Source organism: Passer montanus, unplaced genomic scaffold (genome assembly GCF_014805655.1).
Source record: "Passer montanus isolate IOZ18808 unplaced genomic scaffold, ASM1480565v1 scaffold1, whole genome shotgun sequence".
Lineage (NCBI taxonomy): Eukaryota > Metazoa > Chordata > Aves > Passeriformes > Passeridae > Passer > Passer montanus.
In genome coordinates this window covers 25,167,354-25,192,353 of record NW_024356504.1, presented here as the reverse complement: position 1 = coordinate 25,192,353, position 25,000 = coordinate 25,167,354, and the positions used below count along the sequence as shown (strand labels likewise).

General features: G+C 41.8%; 1 protein-coding gene across 4 annotated transcripts in view; it reads left to right on the top strand.

The window, feature by feature from the left end:
- Positions 1–25,000, top strand: part of ZEB2 (zinc finger E-box binding homeobox 2) — a 112,900-nt gene that overhangs the window by 86,168 nt on the left and 1,732 nt on the right. For all 4 annotated transcript variants that reach the window (XM_039702916.1, XM_039702896.1, XM_039702925.1 and 1 more), the window contains 7 exons: positions 2,136–2,207; positions 7,069–7,257; positions 7,958–8,172; positions 10,655–10,763; positions 11,610–13,579; positions 15,564–15,744; positions 24,717–25,000. The exon at positions 24,717–25,000 is cut by the window's right edge. In XM_039702916.1, coding sequence (XP_039558850.1) covers positions 2,136–2,207; positions 7,069–7,257; positions 7,958–8,172; positions 10,655–10,763; positions 11,610–13,579; positions 15,564–15,744; positions 24,717–25,000 — 3,020 coding nt within the window. The remainder of the gene's footprint in view (positions 1–2,135; positions 2,208–7,068; positions 7,258–7,957; positions 8,173–10,654; positions 10,764–11,609; positions 13,580–15,563; positions 15,745–24,716) is intronic.

Here is a 25,000-nt window from a genome sequence, read left to right as displayed (position 1 = left end):
TTCCCCTTGCTGACTGGGTAGACATGCCCTCAGATGGAAAACTTCTGATACTTGTGACTCCTTACTACCAGAAATCACATGAGATGATCAAGGAAGAAAATCACAATGGCTATATTTATATTGAAGGCTGAACTTCTCAGAAACACTGTACCTTGATTAAAATTTCTGGGAGCCTGCAATAAAAATATCAGATGTGAGGCTGGCTCAGCAGATCAATTATCATAATTGACAACATTTTATTAATACATATTGAACTCCTAAATGTTTTGGACGCAAGATAACCCCGTGAAAATGATCCTTAGAGAGGCAGAATGCCAGATCTGGGAAAAGAATCAAGGCTGGCTTGTCTGCTGTACAGTTTAAACAAATATTTTTCATCTGGTCTGCATATTCTATGCTTTTGTACAAATTTAGCATCTGTTTGTACCTGCATATTTTAACTTAAGAGCTTTCATTAATTTTTTTCTCTTTTTTTAAGCTTCAAAGCCATAAACATGTATATTTATACCACAGTATTGTACGCTGGTTGTAAAGCTCTGAATTAAGTCATTCTCTGCTTTAGTTTTGATTAGAATGATACAATTAGAACCTGTTATTCTACCAACTAATTACTTGTAGAGTGTGACATCTGAAGAATACTACAAGATTACAATTTTAGGAATGAACTGAGAATGTGCTCTGTTTATATTATTCCCCTATCTTCAGTCAAATCATTGTCATGGAAATGGATTAATACTGGGCCAGTCTCTGTCCTCATCAAAATCTTTCTCCCCAAAAAAAAAAAAGAAAAAAAAAGAAAAAAAAAGAAAAAAAAAGAAAAAAAAAGAAAAAAAAAGAAAAAAAAGAGTAATAAAAATTTTAATGCTTCATGTATCAATAACATTTTAATAGCATGCTTTGATCTTCTTGCCAGTCTATCACTTGATTGGCCGAGCAGCATCCATCTTCCTGAATCATCATCGACTGGTGTTTGTTTCTGGGAAATTCTCTCATTTTCTTAAATTTATTTGGTCATTGTTGAACCACTTCTGGGTGCCTTGTGTCATTTTATTTCTTGCAAGTGCATCTCAGTGAATGATTAAAGGAGATTTTTTTCACTTAAATCTCAAATCTCAAATCCTCTCACTTAAAAGAAAAGGAAAGGGAGAGGTTGTGTGTTTGTGCATGTCTTCAGATAGGGAAAGGCTGGCATTTAGAAGTTGAAAAGGGGAGAAAGAAATGTGCTGTATAATTTTGTTTTTTTGCCTGTGAAAACCCTTTGGAAGGTTAAATGCTATCCAGGCTGCATGTGTGAATACCTGTTGCACATGAACTAACAAATTAACAGCAAGAAACCAAGTTTGACAGGCAGGCTGAAACATCCAAGACAATTGTTCTCCCCAGTGATGGAACCTCTTCTAAAAGCTGTTTTTATTCACTCTGAGCCCCCAGGTTCATGAAAAGCAAACCGATCCATAAAAATACATAATAAATAATTTTACACGTGTCACGCTCATTTGCATGTGAATTAACCCGATTTATGGCCATAAAGGCAGACTTTGTCAGTGCACAGAAGATGCAAACAAGTAGTAGTGGCAGAGGAGAACTTCCTACAGTTGAAGATTTGTCACATTTCTGCACCACTCAATATTAATACTTGCTGTGCCTCAAATGAGGTTAAAATGACGGTGACAGCTCAGATCTGTGTGGCGATAGATAGATAGAGAGGGAGATACAAGAAGTTCTTACATTTTCCTTCTGCATTTGCATTTTCTTCCAGGTATAGATCTCACACTGTCTGTTAACTGATTATTTCTTTTAAATAAGTAGGGGGGGAAAAAAGAACAAAAAAAAAATCCCTTTTCTCACCCGACTGCTTATTAGATTTGATATTGGGAAAAGCCCTTGGTTTACTCTGAACAAATAGTTCTGTTTTCCACTGCTCTCTGTCGTGTTTAAAGTAAATAAGTTCTCGTCCCTGCAGCACTGCTGAACTCATTCACTCCCCAGAACAAAGACATTGTGTAGAGGTCCACAAGAGCCCTTTTCTCTCCTTCCCCGAGCGGGATCTTCCCCGGCACCGCAGCGTGCTCCCCAGCTTTGTGAGCCATTCACCACCCTGCCTGTGCTAAAAGTGTGCATGCTTTGTTTCACAGAAGAAATGAAGGAAGATTATGACACTATGGGGCCTGAAGCCACAATTCAGACCACTGGAAACAATGGTACAGGTAAGGCCTTGCATGGAGTGAGCATCACTCTTCTTTGGGATCACGTAGAGCTAGCTGTGCGTGAGGAGTGAGAGTGACAATCTATTCCTTGTTTTCAGTTAAAAAATTGGAAAATACATGATTCTCCCGGTTTTTAATTTCCCCTCCCAACCTGATCACGAGAGTGCAGTGACCAATTCATGCAGTGAAGAGTCCTTGCTACCCCTCCTGTGTCCCACAACATTTTAGCCCCAGCTCCTTGTAGCTGCATCCTTGGGAGATAGTAACCCTCAGCAGTGTGAGGAGATGTTTTCCCATGCAGGGTGAACCTTGGACAGCTTAAAGTAGCTGGGCCAAGGTACAGTGGCTTTTTAATGAGAGAGACTGTATGAAGAGCTTGATAATGAGGATGGGGTGCACCATCCTTGGCAGCCCCAGATTTGGGTGGTGCACAGAGTGAGCTGCTTCAGAGACTGAAAACATCTTTTCAGCAAGACACACATAAATCCCTCACATAGATCCATAGACACACACACTTTAAATGCGTATTTATGAGATTATAATGTTTCTGGCTAATCATTTGTTGGGTTTTTTTTCCCCACTTTTGGCATCTCCTTCTTTCCACTCTTAGAAATCAATACATTTGGTGGCACAAGAAGTGTGACAGAGATATTTAGCAGGCATCACCTCTGAGCCATCTATTTTTCTGCAGCAGAGCAAACCAGCAAAAGGTTCCTGTTGCTATTTTCTAATCCAAATGAATTCAGGGATTTACCATGTTCTTTCCAAAGGCCCCACTCTATCCTCAGCACAGCTGAATGCCATACATCACCCAGTGTTTCTTCTGCATTTTGCAACAATTTGAAATGTTGAGGATAGATTTACACAGCTAAGAGTTTTCTAGTGTAAGTACATCTCTATCCATTCCATTATGAAATTTACTTCATAGGTAATACTCTCCATAAATATTACTGTAAAAGGTGGTACCAAAGTCGCAAAAGGACTTTATTACTCACACTTTCCTGATTTTGGTAACACCCACATAAAACCCCAGTGCTCTTATTAAGCAACACAAGAAATTTACTTTATCATTCTTTAGGGGGAAAATAATAGGAAAATAAAACCGTATCATTGCTTTCTTCATCCATTAGATTTATTATGCATGAAAGGAGGGTGGCACCGAGGCACAGTTCATCATTACGTGTGTACTTAATGATATTGCTGTGCAGAACTGGCTACATATGTATCTCAAAAGCTTATTTTATTTCCAAGAGACTGCAATAAAGTGACAAATTGTGCTTAGCACTTGGAGAAACAGGATTTTAAAAGACATCTGATTCAGAAACAAGGTTTGATAGTTATCTGAATTACCATTACCAGAGCCTTTGAGGTCCCCTATCAGTCCGTGTGACTTCCTTTGCACATATTTTCCTAGCCATAACAGGCCTTGATTCTTTCATGCTTGCAATGTGGTCTGCTTGAAGGGGAAAACTTCATGTCCTCTTAGTCCTTCTCTTCCAGTATCTGAGGTCCTTGTCTTCCAGCACATCGTTGGCCTCATGAAATCTCTCTGGGCCCCTCTCATCGAGCCCCTCTGCCAGCCCTGAGTGGAGTCCATGGGGTGTCCTGCCTCTAGTGGAACCAGTTTTCCATGGAAGAAATAAGGGTTTCCCCTCCCTATCTTGATGCACTGCAAACTCATGGCTCGAGGACTGCTTTGCATTTAGGTGGTCTGCATTTAAAATGCAAGAGCTTCTCTGTGTGATGCTCCTACCAATTCCTTCCCCAAATGTCCTGTGCTTGTGTACCAATGGGGGCCTCTCTCTTCCTGGCTAATGAAGGCTGTGGTTTTATTAGCTTTGTTTGCGATTAAGGGCAGCTATCACCATCTAGCAGGACGAGTTCCCACACAAAATAACTGGTCTCCCAAGCTCCTTGGACCTCTCTCCCACTTTATCTTGAAAGGTCCTAAATGCCTCCAAAGATAGCTTTCCTTAATGTGTTTTATTTTTATGTGACACAGCCACATCAGCTTTTGGAGCTGAAAATATTTCTGCTCTCCAGGCTCCAATAATTAATTTAAAAAAGACTTATTTGGTGAGGTCACCCACCATAGATCTCGCTGAAATTCTTTCCTCACAGGAGGGGATGTGCAGTGTGTGTGCAGTGTCAGCCCACAAGGAGTCTGGGAACATGGCTTTGTACATGGAAAATAAATCAGGGCATGGAGGGGGGAAACAAGTCTTCCACCCAGAAGCCGAGAGACAAACCTAATGGTTGTCAGATGGGTCTTTTTAGTACCTCTGGATGAGCTTCCAGCCATGTCTGAATTGTCAGTAATGCTGCCGGTGAGAAACCAGCCCCACATGGACACCCTTGACTATTTGTGTTAATCTGCAGCTTTGCAGCACTGGTTGTATTGTTTCAGTGAAGGGTCTATCAGCTTTTCCACTAAATCCCCTTGTTTTTAGGGGTTTATAATGTAGACGTAAACATTTGCTTTAGCTCCTGGATTGCATGTACGGACATACAAGCTAAATAATCCTGAGAATTAGGAAGCCAAGGCTGGTAATATCGCAGCAGTTCTCCACAGCCTGTTGGATCAGCCTCCAGACAGACTTGGGGGCATGAAGGAAGAACCTAATTTTGGTTTGAGTTGGGGATGGAAGCTCCTAATGTTAACTCAGGCCTTGCTTGGTGGCTTGAATCCTAATCCTATAAATGCAGCTGCAAACTTCAAGTATCCCTAGTTTACCTGGGGAGAAAAAAGGGACACATGGGACCATCCCATGAAGCCATCCCATTTCTCCTCTCTGGAGAAAACCTCCCTCTCCTTGCTTCACTTATTGGCTCATGGCCTAGGTTTGGCAAAATTAAACTTGTTTTCCTTGAATCTATTGCTAAGAGAAGAGAAGGAGTGGAACTTGGGTAGTGCTAAGCCAGAGGGTAGATGATCTTGTAACACCTGGAAGATCTAGGGATAACAGGGGAATGATAAGTTAGATTTACAGCATAAAAAGTAAAGACTCAGCTCTTTTTTTTTCTGATAAAAACAAGAAGTCCTACACCTGCTGTGATGCTCTTGTGCATAAGGTGTGCTCAGTAACCACCATTTTGTTATATTTCTCTCCCAGAACAACATGGAGGTAAAGTACTCTGTCTTCTCCACACTCACACTCCCCTTCTCTAAAAGCTGCTTAATTTTGGTGTTGAAAGATAATTGTTTCTCTCTAAAAGCTGCTTAATTTTGGTGTTGAAATTATGCTAATAACAAATGTTAACTGGAACTGCAGTAGGACCAAGAGGAACTCTGTGTTGGTGTATCCATTCCCTACAAAACCACTGTGATGGGAACAGAAGTTTCCTTCCAAAACCACGGTCCCATGCCCTGTGCCATTTGGTCACTGTCACTAAAATACTGCAGAACGGTTGAGAAGCTGCTCAGCTGGTATGAAAAATAGGGCATATTTGTCTCAGCCAGAGGATTTGATTTTATCGGCTAAAGGGATGAGGTTTACAGAGACGGATATCTCCTTTTATCGATGACGCCGAGATCAGAGCTTCAAATCAGGCGCTGCAGGCTCCCAGTTGTGCCCCAGTCAGAGGTCATGGCTCATTTTCACTGCCAGCATCACTGTCTTGCATTTTCATAGGAAACTGAGGTAAAGCCTTCACCCATTTCTAAACACCAAGGAGATGGTCAGTCTCTCGTTTCCAGTGGCTGAAACCATAAACCCCTTGATTTCCATGTGTTTACTCCATGTTGCTCCCTGCAGAATTGTTCAGAATTCAATATTTTACACGAACTCCAGAATAGTTAATGGTGTTTCCTCATTTTCTTATTTCACCTCAGCAGAAATACAATAAGAATTTAATCAATCATAAGTTGTTCTTTTAGTTTATGGTCAGTTAAAAACTAGTATCTTTATTTCCCTGCCACCAACTATGTCTTTCAAGGCTTGTTAATAAACAAAGTAACACAATTTAGAGGAAGAAAATAATAATCTCCTTTTTATTTTTCTTTTCTAGTATAATTATATTATTATTTGTTTATAACAGCCCAGAGTTTTAATGTCTTTCCTGTAAGCAGTGTTCATACTTGGAGGAGAAAGGCACATTTTTAGTAATAGGATGCTTTGTGGCTGAGCATGTATTATGTTTCATGGACATTGCATGGATAATAAAAAATTGAGGTTACATTTAAAGAAAAGAAAGAAAACTCTTGTATGGACTGTCAAAGTGGTTTTGGGCTTGGTGACCCTGTAATGGTCTAAACCATGAGTCTCTATTGCAGAAATCATGAAGCAATAAGTTTTTAAAACCACTCATTCTCTCATTAGAAGTTAATTTTTCAGGGAGGAAAGGAAAAGCAGGAAGATGTGAGCAACTTCGTGACAAAGAGCAGCCTGAGAAAAGACCTAATCCAGAAAAATTTGGTCTTTTACTACCTGCAATTGTCATCTCCCACGTGGGGACTGTCTTGGGGTCTGTGGGATCCAGGGGCAGCTGAGCTCAGTCCTGTAGGTCGAGCTGTGCTGATGCCAAAAGCTGTGGGACCCCCAGGAGCCCCGTGAAGGTTGTTCAGGTTCCAGCAATGAAAGATTACCTGCATTACCCAAGCCTCATAAACTTCTCCTGCTGCCCTGTAGAGCCCCGTGTTCTTGTTAATTTAACTGCCTGCCTTTACTTCCATCCACACTGGTGGAAAGCCTACATTAATTTTATTGGGAGCTGGGGCAAGGTTGATGAGAGCAAGGATCCAGCTGCAGCCCTAGCCTTGTAGCTCCAGTACATCTGCTCAACCTCTAACATTGCTGACCGGCCCAGGCTCTCTGGGACAATGCACTCAACCACCCTTTCTTTTCCCCCTCTCTTATTTTAGTGAAGAATGCAAATTGCACGTCGGACTTTGAGGAATATTTTGCCAAAAGGAAACTGGAGGAAGGAGATGGGCATGCAGTCAGCATAGCAGAGTACCTGCAGCGCAGCGACACAGCCATTATTTACCCTGAAGCCCCTGAGGAACTGTCTCGCCTTGGCACTCCAGAGGCCAATGGGCAAGAAGAAAATGGTGAGGCTGTAATTCATTTTTAGCCGGTATCCTGACCTCGTGCAGCTGTTGCAATTATAAATGCACTACATGCCTGGGTGTTTACCTTAAAAATTGAAGAACAGCTGCAGCGGCATGGAATTTCATGAGCAAAGATTGGGGCTGTAATTTCAGTGTATTGTGATTTTTTAGTCAGCACATTTGTATTATTTGGTGGGTGAACTGAAGAGCTGAATTTAAGGAGGAGAAAGGCTTCTGCACTACTTGGGAGTTTGGGAAGTTTTAATAGAGTTTTCATGCAACAAAAGACAGAGTAGCCAGCCTATTGCTCTCCAATGCCTTGATAAATAATTGGAGAAGAGTCAGTAGGAAGGATTCGGTCAATGGCATAAGTAACATAATGAGCTGGGGCTGGAATGCAAATTGCCAATTGATCAGGAAAAGTATTTCTTAGTTTTCAAGCCAGCCAGGTCTGCGGGAGGAGTGATGCCCATAATTAATTTCCCGGCGGGGTCCAGAGCGGGCCCTGCGAGTCTGCCGTGGGCGTGCGCGGGTGCCGGTGCCTCCCGCCGCCGGTTGGAAGCGCCGTCCCTCCCTCCTGGGCAGCAGATTGCGGCGATTCCTCTCATACCATCCCGGGCAATCAGCCCATGAGCTGCCATTGATTTGCTGACCTTTTGGCCTGCCTCTCTCTTCCCCCCCCGCCCATCCCGGGGTGCAGACCTGCCACCTGGAACTCCAGATGCCTTCGCCCAACTGCTGACCTGCCCCTACTGCGACCGGGGCTACAAGCGCCTGACGTCCCTCAAGGAGCACATCAAGTACCGCCACGAGAAGAACGAGGAGAACTTCTCGTGCCCTCTCTGTAACTACACGTTTGCCTACCGCACCCAGCTCGAGCGGCATATGGTGACACACAAGCCAGGGACAGATCAGGTGGGGGGCTGGTTTTAAGTGATTTCTTTCTGTAATAACCCCTTAGAGAAACGATATTGCTTTGATTGGCAATCATTATTAATTTTTCATGGCATTTTGAAGATGCAGATCTTTTAATGGTAATAGCTTTAATTGAGGTCTAAATGATTTTTTGATGGTCTCTTCTAATATGATTTAATAGTCTTATGTTCACGATCGAATGAGTGTGTTAATTTCTAATTTAGAAATTTTATTTGCACTTTAACTTGACTTTAGTTTCGTTTTTATGTTCCTCAAAAAGTGAATGAAACTGTAGCATTTTAATTATACATTATTAAACATCTCAGCAATTTTAATTCCATTTTTCACCTAGTTTTACTTTGCAGTGTTGCAAATAGGAGCTCCAAGACATACTAAAAGATCTGCTAATATTTTTTCATTACTTTTTGAGTAACCTTTTCAATCACATGAAATTATGCGTATTTTGTATAATCGTTTGTTAGACATAATTACACATTTTGAGAAGAACTCTTCCGACAGTACATATAGGCTATCATTTGTGATTGTGCCACTAGAATTGGGCATTGCTCTCATTTGTATAGCCCGGCAGCGTATCTGCAATAAATCAAAGCCGTTTTTTCCTCGATGGGGTTCATGTAATATTATATCAGTGCCACATTTAAGGAAATGCTGGTGTCTCAAACAGGTGACTGAGCTTCCCTAGTGCTCCTAGATGGGCTGGTGATAGACCTGCGCCACAAATTCTTTACACACCAGCAGAAAAACTGTTCCTAGCTGGAGAATTACTTCTAAAAACCCATCTTAATGGGTTGTAATGGAAACTCAAATGGTGTGGTTAAAAGTTGAATAAATAGATTGGTGCATTGTGTCAAATTATAAAGGCTTTATGCTGTATTTATTTTTCTTAAAAACCTGAAAATCACAATCTGTTGGATTTCTCTTGGTAGGTTTTTCTCAGCAGAAGGTAAATTCAGTTAGGCAAACACATATCTTCCTAATCACACGATTTTTGCAATTAGCATTTTTAAGAGAACAGTATCTTTTGCTTGATCTTAAATCAATATAAATGACTCCAGAGCGCTTTCTCCTTTCTTTCCTTCCCATGGCTTTTCCAGTAGACAAACATATTTTCCCATGTATATTTTTCCTAACCTGATCCACTGTAAGGTTCTTCCTTTTGCCTCGTATCATTAAAAACACCAGGGGAGGGAACAAAACCCGCCTGGATATTTATCCAACGTAACTGCCTGAAATTTCACATGCGAGAGCGCGCTGGTACTGGCGCATTATGAATGGTAGCTTTGGTGTTGAAAAGTCCCCTCATTTGCTCATGGCATTTACAATTAGTAAATTAAAATGATTGTATCATATTAACAGTGGCACAACTAAAGTTTATAGTAGTCCTCGGAGGGCGATGGGGGGAGACAAAACAGCTGTTGCTGTTTGTTTATGCAACTCAGCAACATATGAGCGCGGGTCCCTCAATGGCGCGCGGCGGGCTGGGCTCTGCTTGATCTTTGAAGGTTGCTGCTGTTTGAACAAACCTCCCTGTGTCCCATGTAACACCATCTGTCTCGCCAGGAATGTGGGAAGAGGCAGCACACCCTCGCAGTTGTCATACCGTTTCGGCGCTGCCTTTTTTTTTTTTTTCCTTTTTTTTCCTCCCCTTTTCCCCCCTCCCTGCTCCTGCAAAAGGCTTTTGTGTCGTGGTTGCCTGCAAAAGGCTGACCTCCTACCTTGAGCATCCAGAGTGGCTACATGATAATCAAGATAATAATTATTTTTTAATTAATTTTGTTTTTCTCTCCAAATTCAAAGTCGTGGGGCTTTCCTTGCTTGTTGCAAAAAGGTCAGCTTCCTTTGATTATATCTGTGCACCCCTTTTAACTTTCAACTTTCCCTCGCTCCTCAGAAGAGCACCAGGGGAAAACATGGCACAAAAGGTAGCTCAAGTCTTTCCTGCTGCTCTGTGATTTTAAAAAACATTTCCAGCAGCAGCTTATGCTGAAGATGCAGTCTCTCCTGCTTGATAATGAATTAAATCTTACACGAAATGCCACTAACAACAGCGTTTCTCTCTTTCCTCCACATGCAGTAAACAGAATTTTTAAACAAGCTGAGTCCCACATGTTCAGAATCTGCGAGGAATATTAAGAGCCACAAATCTTCTTATAAAACTGTTTCTCTCATCGTAAGATACCTTAAAGCAACACATTTCTGATGAGAGACTTAGGAAATAATTCTAAAGCAAATATCGAATGCTCATGTGAAAGTACTTTCTCATTTGTTTCGGTTTACTGCCAACATTTTGATTTTTATTGCAACGCTGATGAGACAAATAAATGTACATGCAGACCTTTTGGTCCGCTTGATGAATTCAGAGTCGCATTAATTTAATTTTTGTTTTTTGAGCTTGAAATTCATGATTTCTCTTGCATAAAATTCATGTTGGTATCTCTTTGTTTTCTTCTTTTCCTCCCAGCACCAAATGCTGACCCAAGGAGCAGGCAATCGTAAGTTCAAATGCACTGAGTGTGGCAAGGCCTTCAAATATAAACACCATCTGAAGGAACACCTGCGAATTCACAGTGGTGAGTAGCGGAGGTGCTGGTGTGCTCATTTGCATTTTGTTTAATTAGCTGAGTTTTAAAGACTGCTTAAAATTTACACAGTTCTGCTTCTGGCTTCTTGGAGCTACCAAGGTATTTCATAAGTGATATCTGAGTCATCCTCATTTATCATGCTGTTAATACCACGGTCTTGCTAAAAGATTTGGAAATAGTAAAGCTTCCTGCAAATAATATAGATTGTTTGGCAGTTTGAGTTGAGAAGCATTCATTCATTGCTGTGCAGCAGGAGCCTGAAGAGTCCATTATATTTTCCAAAATAAAAAGTCCCCCTGAGTGAAATACAACTCATATTCTCAGATAACAAGAAACTGCCAAGCCTCTCAGATTGAATGACTTGGGCATTTTGGCTCTCCTACTTGATGCAGAATTCAGCACACAAAATGTCAACAGGCTCAGCTCAGGCACAAACTGAGGAAACATCAGGACTCGGTTTCTCTTACCGGTCCTCATATCCGGTGAAAATTCCATTCTGGGGGAGAAAAAAATAAAAAAGAAACAAATCAAATTTGAACAGTCTTGATTTGATTTGACTCTCTTCCTTACAGGGTGCCTACCTGTGATTTGCCCTGGTCAGTCTGGAGCCAATCTCACACTTTGATGGCTTTTGCCACTTGGAGACTCTGGGTCCAAACTGACCTGTAGAAAGAGGCAGGTAAAGCAGTGGCGGCATGTGGCCATGTTCAGAGAATTAATATTTCCTTCACTATTAATCACTGGATTAGGTAATCAGTTAGATACCAAATGTAATCTCTTGCAACTATAGCAGCAAGAATGATAATTAACATTTGGTTTTAATTATCATTTTAGGTGAAAAACCATATGAGTGTCCAAACTGCAAGAAACGTTTCTCCCATTCTGGCTCCTACAGTTCGCACATCAGCAGCAAGAAGTGTATTGGTTTAATCTCTGTAAATGGCAGGATGAGAAACAATATCAAGACGGGTTCTTCTCCTAATTCTGTATCTTCCTCTCCTACTAATTCAGCCATCACACAGCTGAGAAACAAGCTGGAGAATGGCAAACCACTTAGTATGTCTGAGCAAACAGGCCTACTGAAAATTAAAACAGAACCACTAGATTTCAATGAGTACAAGGTTCTTATGGCCTCACATGGGTTTAGTGCAACTAGTCCTTTTATGAATGGTGGACTTGGAGCAACCAGCCCCTTAGGAGTTCACGCGTCTGCTCAAAGTCCAATGCAGCACTTAGGTGTAGGGATGGAAGCACCGTTGCTCGGGTTTCCTGCGGTAGGCAGCAATTTAAGCGAGGTGCAGAAGGTCCTACAGATTGTGGACAACACGGTTTCCAGGCAGAAAATGGACTGCAAGGCTGAAGAGATCTCCAAGTTGAAGGTTTACCATATGAAGGATTCATGCTCTCAAGCCGAGGAACAAGGAGTTACCTCCCCCAATATTCCCCCCGTGGGTCTTCCAGTAGTAAGTCATAATGGTGCCACTAAAAGTATTATTGACTATACATTAGAGAAAGTCAATGAAGCCAAAGCTTGCCTCCAGAGCTTGACCACAGACTCAAGGAGGCAGCTCAATAACATTAAAAAAGAGAAACTGCGAACCCTAATAGACCTGGTAACTGAAGACAAGATGATAGAGAACCACAACGTATCCACACCATTTTCATGCCAGTTCTGTAAAGAAAGCTTTCCTGGTCCCATTCCGTTGCATCAGCATGAGCGTTACCTGTGTAAAATGAACGAAGAAATCAAGGCAGTCCTTCAGCCTCATGAGAACATGGTTCCCAACAAACCTGGAGTGTTTGATAAGCAAGCCCTCTTGCTGTCATCAGTACTTTCTGAGAAAGGAATGACTAGCCCCATCAACCCATACAAGGACCACATGTCTGTACTTAAAGCATATTATGCTATGAACATGGAGCCCAACTCTGATGAACTACTGAAAATTTCCATTGCTGTTGGCCTTCCTCAGGAATTTGTGAAGGAATGGTTTGAACAAAGAAAAGTCTACCAGTATTCAAGTTCCAGGTCACCATCACTGGAAAGGGCCAGTGCCAAGGTGGCGCTGGCTGCCACCAACAACACTCCCACAAAAGACTCTTTGTCAGCCAGATCTCCAATAAAGCCTGTGGACTCTATAACTTCACCATCTATAGCTGAACTCCATAACAGTGTTACTAATTGTGATACTCCTCTCAGGCTAACAAAACCTCCTCATTTTACCAATATTAAGCCAGTTGATAAATTGGACCACTCTAGGAGCAATACTCCTTCTCCTTTAAATCTTTCTTCCACATCTTCTAAAAACTCCCACAGTAGTTCTTACACTCCAAACAGTTTCTCTTCTGAGGAGCTTCAGGCTGAGCCATTGGACTTGTCTTTACCAAAACAAATGAAGGAACCCAAAAGTATTATAGCCACAAAGAACAAAACAAAATCTAATAGTGTAAGTTTAGAACACAACAGTGTTTCTTCATCATCTGAAAACTCAGATGAGCCACTGAACTTGACTTTTATCAAGAAGGAGTTTTCTAATTCAAATAATCTGGATAAAAGCACTAACCCAGTATTTGGTATGAACCCATTTAGTGCCAAACCTTTATACACAACACTTCCACCACAGAGCGCATTTCCCCCAGCCACTTTTATGCCACCAGTCCAGACCAGTATTCCTGGGCTGCGACCATACCCAGGACTAGATCAGATGAGCTTCCTACCACATATGGCCTATACCTACCCAACTGGAGCAGCTACTTTTGCCGATATGCAGCAAAGGAGAAAGTACCAGCGGAAACAAGGATTTCAGGTAAATGGCTTCAACTGTTTCCTGTTTTGAAAGGCTAGAATTTTGTATTTTGTGATGTGTCCTCTTAGAGAAGAAAAAGCCCAAAGCTATAATCAACATTTCCAACAAAATTAGCAGAGTTTATTTAAGTCTGAACTTGGAAAGATGCGGTGGAGTAGGAAAATAAACTGCAGTTAACTTAAGGGTACCTCTACTTGGATTCATAAGCAGTACAAATTACTTTGACCAGGCATAATGATCTTTGTTCTATTAAGAGTTCAGCCGCTTCTCATTAGATTCGTATAGCAATATAATAATAATAATAATAATAATAATAGTAATAATGTCCATACAAAATTGTATCCTAGAGAAAAAAAAGAAGGAAACTTTGTCGGGAAATTTATCTCTTCAAGGCATAACTACATTTCACCAGAGAAAAGGAGCAGTGACTCCCTTTGGAGTCACCTCCACACTCGACACAAAGTTGTATCCCTCTAAGCAGATGTCCATAGAGCCTCATAGACACTGTAATCCATTACAAGAGATTCCTTCCCTATATTTTTGAGGGATTTTTCACCCACCATTTATGGGAAAGTTATCCTCTCTTCTCACAAATGTCTGGGGGTTGAGAAACATTGACCCATAGGCCCTTCCTTTGGGCCACATACTGGTCTTCCAGATTCTTAGTCCTATAATCCCACCAGTCATCTGGAACAGCTTTGAAAAAACCCCAGAGATTAAACGAAATTATTTGGAGAGGTAGCAGCCAGGGCCCTTAATCACAGACAAAGTCTTTCCCTGGACACGTAATCTGGGTCAGCACTTCTTTGTGCCCAGGTACAACCCGTAATTCTTCCCTCAGGTCATCCCAGAGTCAACACAAGTGTAGCAAAGTTTTTTGTCCCTTGCATACCTGCAGTGAAGAGCAGCTCCACAGAAGTCTCGTACTTTTATAGCCTTTTGCTTGGTGCATTTCAGATCTAATGTACATAGTTTAGTTAAATGAGATTAACTGATTATAGATTAATAATTTTTTCTTACATTTGCGCCTGTTCCCCCATGTCCTATTAACGTCCATTAGTAATTTTACTGACTAGTAAATGTTTTATAGTTTCAAATGTGAAAATCAGGTATGGTTTTACATTACAGACTGTAATCCCTCTTTGCACAATAGGAGCATAAATAGCACTGCACCTCCATAACAGCTGTTCCACTATTCCAATTTACAGTACATCTGCCCTCTTTGTAAATGTATTTAAGCCTATTTAATCTTCTCTAATATTAATTAGTGCAAACCTAGTCTAAGAAAACTGAACTGTGTGATAGCAAATGGAAATGTATGTTATCATGCAAGTTTGCACTCTCTTTGGATCGAGACAAAATAAATATCAAGAAATTTAATAATTTACTGATCCACATTCATTATTGCTTAATGCTGAAGGCTGTTTTAACATAGATAGAACATTGATAAAAAGTGTTATTAATATTCCCTATTTCAAATTACAAAATTAAATATAAAAATATAGCTTGAGGCCTTTAGTCGAGAGACATACATTTAAATGGATTGCATAATAATAACATTTGTACCTAAATATAAAATTCAATTAAAACCTTTCTACGGATACAGAATGCACCCAAGTTTTGGAATTTTGAAAGGAATCATCCCTTAGCTGTTGCTTACATTTACCTCTGTAAAATAATACAATACCTTTTTCTGGCCATGAAGAGCCTCCCCTTCACACTTTCTTGGAAATATTTAGTGCTGATATGGTAACTACTGTTGTTTTGTACAAACCACATTATTGCAGAGTTCTCAAAGACAGAAAGTTGGTTTGAAGCATAGAAGGCTCCTTGTTATTTCCATACTTTCCATCTGCTGTAGTTTTGTTATTCATATTCCTAAGCTAAGAGGAACCACCAAGGCATGATTGTAACTTCCCTGGGGTGGTTGGTGGGCAGGATTGGTGGTGGGAGCAGCTTTTGCTGATGAGTGGTTCCCTCACAGGGAGAATTGCTTGATGGAACCCCAGACTACATGTCCGGCCTCGACGACATGACGGACTCTGACTCCTGTCTGTCCCGAAAGAAGATCAAGAAGACAGAAAGTGGCATGTACGCGTGTGACTTATGTGACAAGACATTCCAGAAGAGCAGTTCCCTGCTGCGACACAAATACGAGCACACAGGTAGGGCAGCCGCGCACGCCTAGGGCGGTGTTGAGGGTCGTGCTTTGTTCTTCACAGTCTTTCATCAGTACATTTGTGCGGGTGCTGAGGCTTCCAAAAAATTATTCTGCTCTGTTCTGAGTTTTTTTTTTTTTTTTCTTGATGGTTATTGCGTGGTTAAGGACAATTGGGTGTGATGGGGTAAATGTTGGTAGGTGCTGTGGCAACCATCATCTCCCAGGCCAAGCTCTCTGGAAATGAGACAGGCCCTAGCACTCAGAAACAACTGCAGCTTGGTCATCACAAAGTCTGGCATGGGAAGGAAGAGTGACAGTGTATTTCTTCTTCCTTAGACACTATCTGACCCTGCTCCATTTAATCCAATAGGAAAAGGGCCACTGAGGTTAGCAGCATGAGAGCTGGCTCTGGCCAAGTTATCTGAAAGTCAACAGCTCAGGGGGTTTCCTCTCGCAGTGATTTTGCACACCAGCAGCGCAAGCAGGTTGCAGTTCACTTTTTCACTTCCCAGTTAATGCCCAGGGAAGGTTCCCTTCTTTCCTGAGTAGGAAGTGATTTTTGTCTAGTTCAAGGAAGCTTGCCAAAGCTCACCACGCACTGTCAGCTTAAAAAATGCTTTGGTTTGAAAAAGACCTTCTATCACACCTATGCTGGCTGTGGTTCCCCTTACAAACAGTGCTCCCTTCCCGACTGTCAGCCAGGACAGAGCTCTCTGAGGGCCACACATTGGCTCAGCATGTTTCAGTTAGGGGAAAATGGGACCGGAGCTTCCCAAATAATAGAGATATCAAGTTATGTTGGACAAAGGGAATGTGAATTATCATCTGAATTATTGTGCAGCAGGACATAAACCAAACTCCAACTTCCTAGAGTTAGAAAAAGTTTACTCAGGAGGAAACTTGCCTTAACTTTGAAAGCTGAGTCCCGTTTCAGGAAATGAAGCAAGTCACATCATCCTTCAATCTCACCATGTGAGGGTAAAAACCTTATACCTCTCTATTAATACATCTTCCAGGCCCCACATAACCCTTTGGTTTTTCACAGATGAAAAATTTACAATTCAGAGGTGGATGGTGCCTTTAAAACAAAATCCTTTACTTTGTTATTTTTCCTTCTTATACTTTCCTTCCAAATTTTAAGCTAATCCCACAACGGAAAATACAAAAGGAAGTTAAAATACACGTGGGATTGGGAAAGAAAATTGAAAGCAACATTTTGGACTAGATCAGCCAGTTCATTGGCAGAATGTGCTTCCCACTACATTATTCAGATCAAATTGTTTATTCAGTAGAAGAAGCTTTGAAGGCTTTACGTCCCTGCACCTTTCCTCTCCTGAATGATTTTATTACAGCCATCTGCAAACATTATGGTTTACTACACTACTACTGTAAAGCTCTTATGTTAGAACTGGCCTTCATATATATCGGGATCTGGACATATGGTTGAATCCCATAAAGTTGGTAGTCCATAAGGTCGACAGACATATGGTTGAAAGGCTGAAAATTTGACAAGCTGAAATGTGTGCAATCACCTTGATTTGCAAAATAAACTGCATTTGTAATAGCAAAAATATGTTATGGTCTTGAAGTAGCATGGGAACCCACTGCCTAGAAAAATGCCACACAGCTGCAAAGCAGGGACTCTTCTCCTTCTTTCCTCTGTCCCTTTTGGCTTCTCAACTTCACGTCCATCAATTTTATGGGACTCAGACTTATGATCCAGAACATGTATAGGGTGTCAGATTTAATACGCTAGAACTACAGCACATCATCAGGCTGGAGCCTGGCATTCAGGGACAGGAAGGATGGTCTTGTGGCAGAGGCACAGGCACTGAGAGCATTGCACTCTCCCCTGCCTCACCACAGACTTCCTCAGTGAATTGCAGCAAATTGCTTCAGCTTTCTCTCACCTTCGCCCATCTTTGAAACATGGGGAAATGATACCAGCCTGCCTCTCTGGGGTGTTGTAAATATTAATTCATGATATCCTGTGATGGAGCTCACTGGATAAAGAGGGAAGTACTATTATCAGGGATGTGTTTGCTTTTATGGAGCCTCAGTGCATCACGCCAGTGTTTGAGTGGGTGGGAGCTCTGAAGGGCTTGGCTGGGCCAGCCCCAATACCTCAGGGTATGCACAGCCTTCAGGAGGAACACTGCACTGGCACTCTGGCTTATGGCTCAGGTGCCTCTTAGGTGAATTTCAAATTAATTTGAGAGTTTCAGGCAGAGCTTGTAATTGCATTAATAACATAGGTGTGAAACTGCAGTCCATGCTCAGTGGAAGGAACCCAACTGAAAGTAACACCCTCTTCTGACTTTGGGGTTATTGTAAGAGCAGGCCCAGGTTTTTCAACCAACTTTTTGAAACCTAAAAATGAGAAAAAAGCCCTTTTTTTTGAGGGTGTTGCTGTTTTCTGAGGAGCTGATCATGACCTGTTGTAGCTTCATTAAAAACATGTTTTAGGAGGAACTGGAATGCTCCCTGTCTTTCCTAGAGAAGCAAAAAATAATGGATGTTGTTTATAACAATCTCCTTTTTTCTATGTAAAAAGAATATATTTGTTTTATTTGAACTTTGGGACAATCAGATTTTTATTTGTCACCCCTTCTCAAGGTCTGTGTATCTATTGCAGCCAGTGATAGAACAAGGGTTAAAAGAGTCAGACAGAGGCCCCTAAAAATTTATCACACATTTGAAGAACAACATTGACAGGTAAAACGACATAAGCTGACTGAATCGTTGTTTACTGATAATCGAGTGTTGTAAAGGAGAAAACAGGAATGTTTAGGTGTTGCAGTGGAGCTGAGTTTCCATGCCAGGGCAAGAAGAATAGGATTTGGGTTGAGGTTTCTTTTTGTCAACCCAAGAACTTTTGGTAGGACCATGCAGCCAGCTGTAGGACAAAGAGCTCTATGATTACCTCTGCACACCATGCCTGCCACAGCTGGAATGCAGTAGAAAAAAGGCCACAAATTTCACAATCCCTAGTTTTTAATTTGTGCAGTATTGGTGGTAATAGCTTTCAGCTTCATGGGGAGAAGGAAAATTTCTTGTGTTACTGCAATGAGTGAATTGCATTGGTTCTGGCTCATCTGAAATTTAGCGTAGAGGCCACTGTTTGTTGCAGAACCAAATTCTGACAATTTAATTTTGGGATGCCATTGAATTTTGAGAGAAGTTATGTGTCCCTCTTAGAGTCTGAGCTTCACAAGGTCCTGTTTCCTTAAAGCCAGGGGATGCAGCGCTGTAATTAGGGTGCAGAGCATGGCAGGTAGCACAGGCATTCAGTGCTCACATGATTTTCCTGTGGAATCTTACAGACTCATCCTAATTTGGACAGGCTGAAATTAGTTGAGCCAATATGGGATGTGTCTAATCTCAGATTTTTCCAAGCTGCTTAGCACAAGGTTCAAGACACTTTCCTTATGAAAGGTGAAGAAGGTGGTTGCCTTCATGCCAAAGCATCGGTGCTTTGGCGAGCAAAAAATTCTTGGTGCTGCTGATAAGGAGGGGGAACCAGGAGTGGGTGAGTGAGCAGGAGAGCAAACAGAAAAATGGAGCATCTAGAAATACAGAAATATCCTGGCTCCTGGTCCAGCGATGGAGGAGTGAGGTGAAGGTTAATGTTTGTTCTGCCCTCGTCAACGCCCGTGTCTGCCTCACACCAGCTTTGTTGTAGCTTCACAGGGGAACTCTCAGCGTGCCTGCTCTGCAACAAAAGCTGGAAACAGTTTTTCAGAATCCTACCTAGAAATTTAAAATCCTTTCATTGTTGTTCTATATTACATCATATTCTATTTTATTACTTGTGTGGGCTGTCGAGGGCCTCATAGCTGTGCTAGGGCTTTCATCCTTTCCTTTTCCACTGTATATTTTATTAAGACCTCTTTTTTATTTTTGTAGCTTTCATGCTGATGCAAGCACTAGTTTTATTTCCAGATTGATTCTGTAAACTAAATATTGTTCTTGAGCCTGGTAGCAAATCAGCTCTCTCTGGCTAGTATTTTGAATTCCCAGCTTGGGAGTTTTCTTTATTTAGAGCTTGATTCATAAAAAATTTACATGCTATTTAAAGGTTATTTTTTCTTGCTTTACTCTGATGCAAGTTTAGAATTCCCCATTTTACACTCATATAAAGGGAAAAAAAAGGATATATTCTATGTTTATGTCTGCAGACAAGGTCTCCTATTGAAAAAGGAACAGGTGCAGCTTGGGCAATTATATATAAATTGCATTTATCTTGCACCTTTGACCGCTTTGCTATGCTCTGGCCACTAATCCATCTCCACTGGGACTACATCTAACATCCAAACCCCCGAGCAGCTTCAAAAGAACTGCCTTAAAAAAAAATAAAAAACAAACTGTCACAAAAATGTTTCCTTCTCTCCTCCAAAGAGTGGGATTTCTGTTTGGCCCCCTCCCATGGAAAAGAGACCCACTTGCCTTAGGCAAAAGATGGGTGATATTTAGTCTGGGACCAGTGACAGCTTGTGATCTGATGTCTTGTTACTTTTATACCACTGCAAATGGGAAATGCACAGCTTTTCAGTCAAAGACTTTTAGCCCAGGAAGACTGAGAGATACTTACTTACAGAGGTTTTTGTTGTTGTTGTCTTGTTTTAACAGAAATGCAATTTTAGAGACATTGCAAACAGATTAGTTATAACTTCCCCTCTGTAGATTGAGCGTGGGCCCCCACAGGGAACTTGTGTCTTGCAGAAAAGGCCCAAACATTTCCTCTAGATATTTGATAGAGATTTATCATTTAATTTAATTGCAAAATGTGGCATCTACATCACTTATCCATCTGATGAAACACAAGTGTTTCATGAGCCCTTCTGTGAGCTTCCTTGGGTCCATCTCTCCTAGCTCCATCCCCCATGGATGACACAGGGAATCTTGGATGGGATTGGATATGACAGTGCTCTAGGACAAGGTGATGGCTTCAAAATGAAGAGTGGGTTTAGATATTAGGATTTTAGATATTAGGGAGATACCATTAGATATTAAGAAGAAAGTCTTCACTGTGAGGGTGGTGAGGCTCTGGCCAGGTTGGATAGGGCTTGGAGCAATCTGGTCTAGTGGAAGATGTCCTTGCCCACGGCAAGGGATAGAATAAGATGAGCTTTAAGGTCCCTTCCAATCCAAAGCAGCCAGGGATCCTATGGTTTACTAAAGTTGTAGGTCCTCCTCATCCACCTACAATTGCAGACTTACCCCCATTTGCAGTGTAAAATACTTTAGTCCAGTTTTATTTTATGACCTACTAACACATTGTAGGGATTAAACACTCATTTTAAATGGCTGGAATATTGGGTTTTGCACATGAGGGGAAGAAAATAATTCTGCAAATGTTCGGAAACCTGAGACATTTAAAAACATATTTCAATTAGTGTTGTAACAGCTGCACACTGAGCACTGCTAAGGTATGTTATGTGGTGTCTGAACAAAGAACTTTGTCCAAGCTGTCAGGTTCCCTCAGATCAAAACTGAGGCCTTGATATGGATGTGGTAGACTAAATAGCTCTAGCATTGCCTTTTTAGTGCTAACATAAATTAATATGAAAATATGAAGTATTTTAATCTGTTCATTTCTAAATTAATTTATAAAATATGGATGATTCCCTGCCAGGCTACATCTGTGTGCGGCACGAATGCCACATGCAAGGGATGAGCAAAGCAGGCAAAGACTGAGGGATGAGCACATCACCCAGGCTTTGGAAGGGTGGGTGGAGACAAGTTTGGATGAGAGCAGTGGAGGTGGCTGACTTCTGTTTGAGGAAAGGAGAAGTGCTGGGAGCTGGATGGAGCACAACTGTGGGGTGAGAATCATGGATGGAATGGTTTGGGCTGGAAGGGAGCCCTAAAAGTCATTTAGTCCCTGCAATGACCAAGGAAACCTTCAACTAGATCAGGCTGCTCAGGGCCCCATCCAATCTGACGTGGGGTGAGAATCATGGATGGAATGGTTTGGGCTGGAAGGGAGCCCTAAAAGTCATTTAGTCCCTGCAATGACCAAGGAAACCTTCAACTAGACCAGGCTGCTCAGGGCCCCATCCAATCTGATCTGAAATATTTCCCAGGATGGGACAGAGAAGGGTGCAATGGGCATCAGATGTAGTGCACCACAAAAAAAATCAGGGAATTCAAAGTAATGGAGAAGTGATGGTGGAGAAGTGGAACAAGACAAGGGTTGGGCTTGTTGATGTTAGGGAAAAGTAAGTCAGAGGGAGGGACTGAGATAATGTGGGCAGTTCAGTGAGGAGGACACTAAAAAGGTGCTAAGAAAAAGCAGAAAGTCTGCAAGGAGCAAAAAAGAAAAAAAAAATAGCAATTATTGAGGTATTAGCAAGGGGATATCAATGTGTTGCTCTGAGGGTAATCAGCAGGACAATTGGGTCAGGGCAGAGGTTCATCCCATTGGGTGTTGGGAGTGCTGGGAAAGCTCCCACCTCATTGTGAGGGTTTTCCACTGGCAGTGCTGGGGTTTGAGAGTGCTTAGGCTGCGAGTGCTTTGGGATTTTAAGCTAATTTGGGTAAGTGACTTGATCGTGCTTAAATCTCTTGAGCTAAGACTCTGGGATTTCCCCTTTGTGGCTAAACTTGTGCCCTGAATCACAGGTAGCTGACTCCAGCTCTGGATTTGGTGCACCCCTAGGTCAGGGCTGGAGGTTCTAAGCCAAAATACATTTATAGCTCAAAGCCCAGAGTTTTCTTTGAGTTTGACTTTAAACCAACAGGTTAAATTGGCAGAAATGCAGATTTAGGAAACAGTTTACGCAAGTAATACTGCTATAATTCAATATATCAAGTTTGAATTTTCAATTTTACTATAAAGAGAAAAAACAGGAAAAAAAGAAACCTTGTATGTGTGCAGACCTAGGAAAATCTCTTACAAAGAAATGCAGTCTGAGCCCTAATTTCCAGGCATCTACTAGTTTCCCTGTCACTTGGGTTACTTTAGCTGTGGTTTCTCCTGTATTTTCCTTGCTGCCAGATCTCCCCTTCATTTCATAACACAATTTTGGCTTCCTTGAGGATTCGTTAATCACACCTTATTAAATGTGAACTTTCACAGTGGGATTTGAAGGTAGCTGTGACTGGATAGAAAAAAAAAATTAGCATAGTTCTTGCTATTCATTCTTAACAACTTTGCTATGAAAGTGGAGTTTTTTCTGTGCCTGACTTTCCGTGCTCTCATGTCCCAGGGAAAAAAATCAGATTGGGTTCATAAAGGAGCAGCTTGAGTTCTCCTGGAAGCTGAGATCCTTCAGTGATCTGAAAGCATTTATATTTTTTTCCTGCTGGATTTCCTTCCATGCTGGTGTTTCCTAGCCTTTTGCTCTTGGCCAGCAGTCCACCATACTCATCCTTTCCCTGCTTCTGCTTCTTTAAAATTAGAGAAACACCACATTGTCACAACTGACAGGATGGAAGGGCTCTGGTGTGAAGTTTATTCCTGTTCTGGTCACATGCTGCATGAGCTAAGTATGATAAATACGCTCAAGGAATCAGGCCAGTTCACTAATAAGTTCCTAACGATCTGCTCTAGCAATAGGACATGCAAAGCAGGAATCCACATTTCAGGCACCAAATACCAAGATTTTAATACCCACGAAACATTGCATGAAATATAAAATAATGACCAATTGGCATGGTTGCAGCACCCAGCTGAATGACACTTAAATTATAATTTGACATTTCCAAAATTTAAAAAGAAATAAAATCGGCTGAAGGTACTACTGTTTGATTTTATTTTTTGCCTTCTGCAATCTAAGTTTGGTGATCGGTCTTCACTAATTCCAATCTTTGCACCATATGTTATGTCTGGATATCTCACGGTTGCATCATGCTTTGCTGAGTTTTGTCGTGTGGCATCATGCTGACAAGTATTTTTTGTCAGCTCTATTTTGGAATTAAGCTTTCAGTATGGCAGTTCTGGAAGGTGTTGAAGGCATTCCTGTGCTATTTGTGGCCTGGGATCAACCAGATGTGTTTAGGCTTGGCACTGGTTTTGAGTTTCAAACATTGGTTCGAAACTGTCTGAAATGCCAAAGGAAATACTGTTTTCTGCAGCCTAACACCACTTTAGCACTCAGCGAGTGGCTGACAACATTTTATTTAGAAACCCCTTATGCTTCTGTGGCAGATGTATGTATTTGTATTTGCTCACGTGGTGGGGGAAAAATGTCTTTATGTCCTTGAGGGCTTCCTCCTACAGGCAAGGGTTGGCAGAGGGTACCCCTGGGGTGGGTTGGGGTGGGTCCAGATCAGGTCCTCCTGCCAGCAGCAAATCCCTCATGGACTCAGCAAGTCCCAGCTCTCTCTTGCTGCCACCAGACAGGCCAGGAGCATCCCTAGGGAATCCGTGCTGGCTCACCTTGGGGTGCTGCAGGTGGGGAAAGCTTGACCAGCAGTTGGCTTGTGGCTGTGCGGCACCACCGGTGAAGGCACAGAGATAAGATGTTGGCTTCCTGCTATTCATCAGCCACATAACAAAGAAAACTTTAAGAAACAAAGGCTTTCTCTACAGGCTAATCTCTTCAGCGAGGCAGGGAAAGAACTACGGCGTGTATGTGATGCTGTCAGCAGAATTATTTATAAATAGGGATATTTTTCGAACATTTTCATGGGTGTCAGCTGCTCGCTAGAGCTGCCAGTTTTCCATTGATGCTCTCTGAGTCATTTTCTTTATTATCCTGAGCTGCTTGAGTAAAATTACTACAATCAACACCATGCAAACCCTAAGTTGTAGCATAAATGTGGGGTGGTTGTTGTTGTTGTGTTGTTTGGGCTTTTTTTTTTTTGTTTTGCTTCTGCAGTGGAAGAAAAAAGTGGGATGGTTTGGTGGGAAGAAGAAGAAGAAAGTGGGGTGGTTCATGCATTGTGTTGCTTGAATATATCAAGGGGTGTCAGGGGAACAAGGGGTGAAGTGCTGCTGTAACCCACGTGTCCTCTTGTCCTTCCTCGCAGGAAAAAGACCACACCAGTGTCAGATTTGCAAGAAAGCATTTAAACACAAGCACCACCTGATCGAGCACTCACGCTTGCACTCCGGGGAGAAGCCCTACCAGTGCGACAAGTGCGGCAAGCGCTTCTCGCACTCGGGGTCGTACTCACAGCACATGAATCACAGGTATTCCTACTGTAAGAGAGAGGCAGAGGAGAGGGAAGCAGCCGAGAGGGAAGCCCGTGAAAAGGGTCACTTAGAGCCCACTGAGCTACTGATGAACCGGGCCTATCTACAGAGCATCACT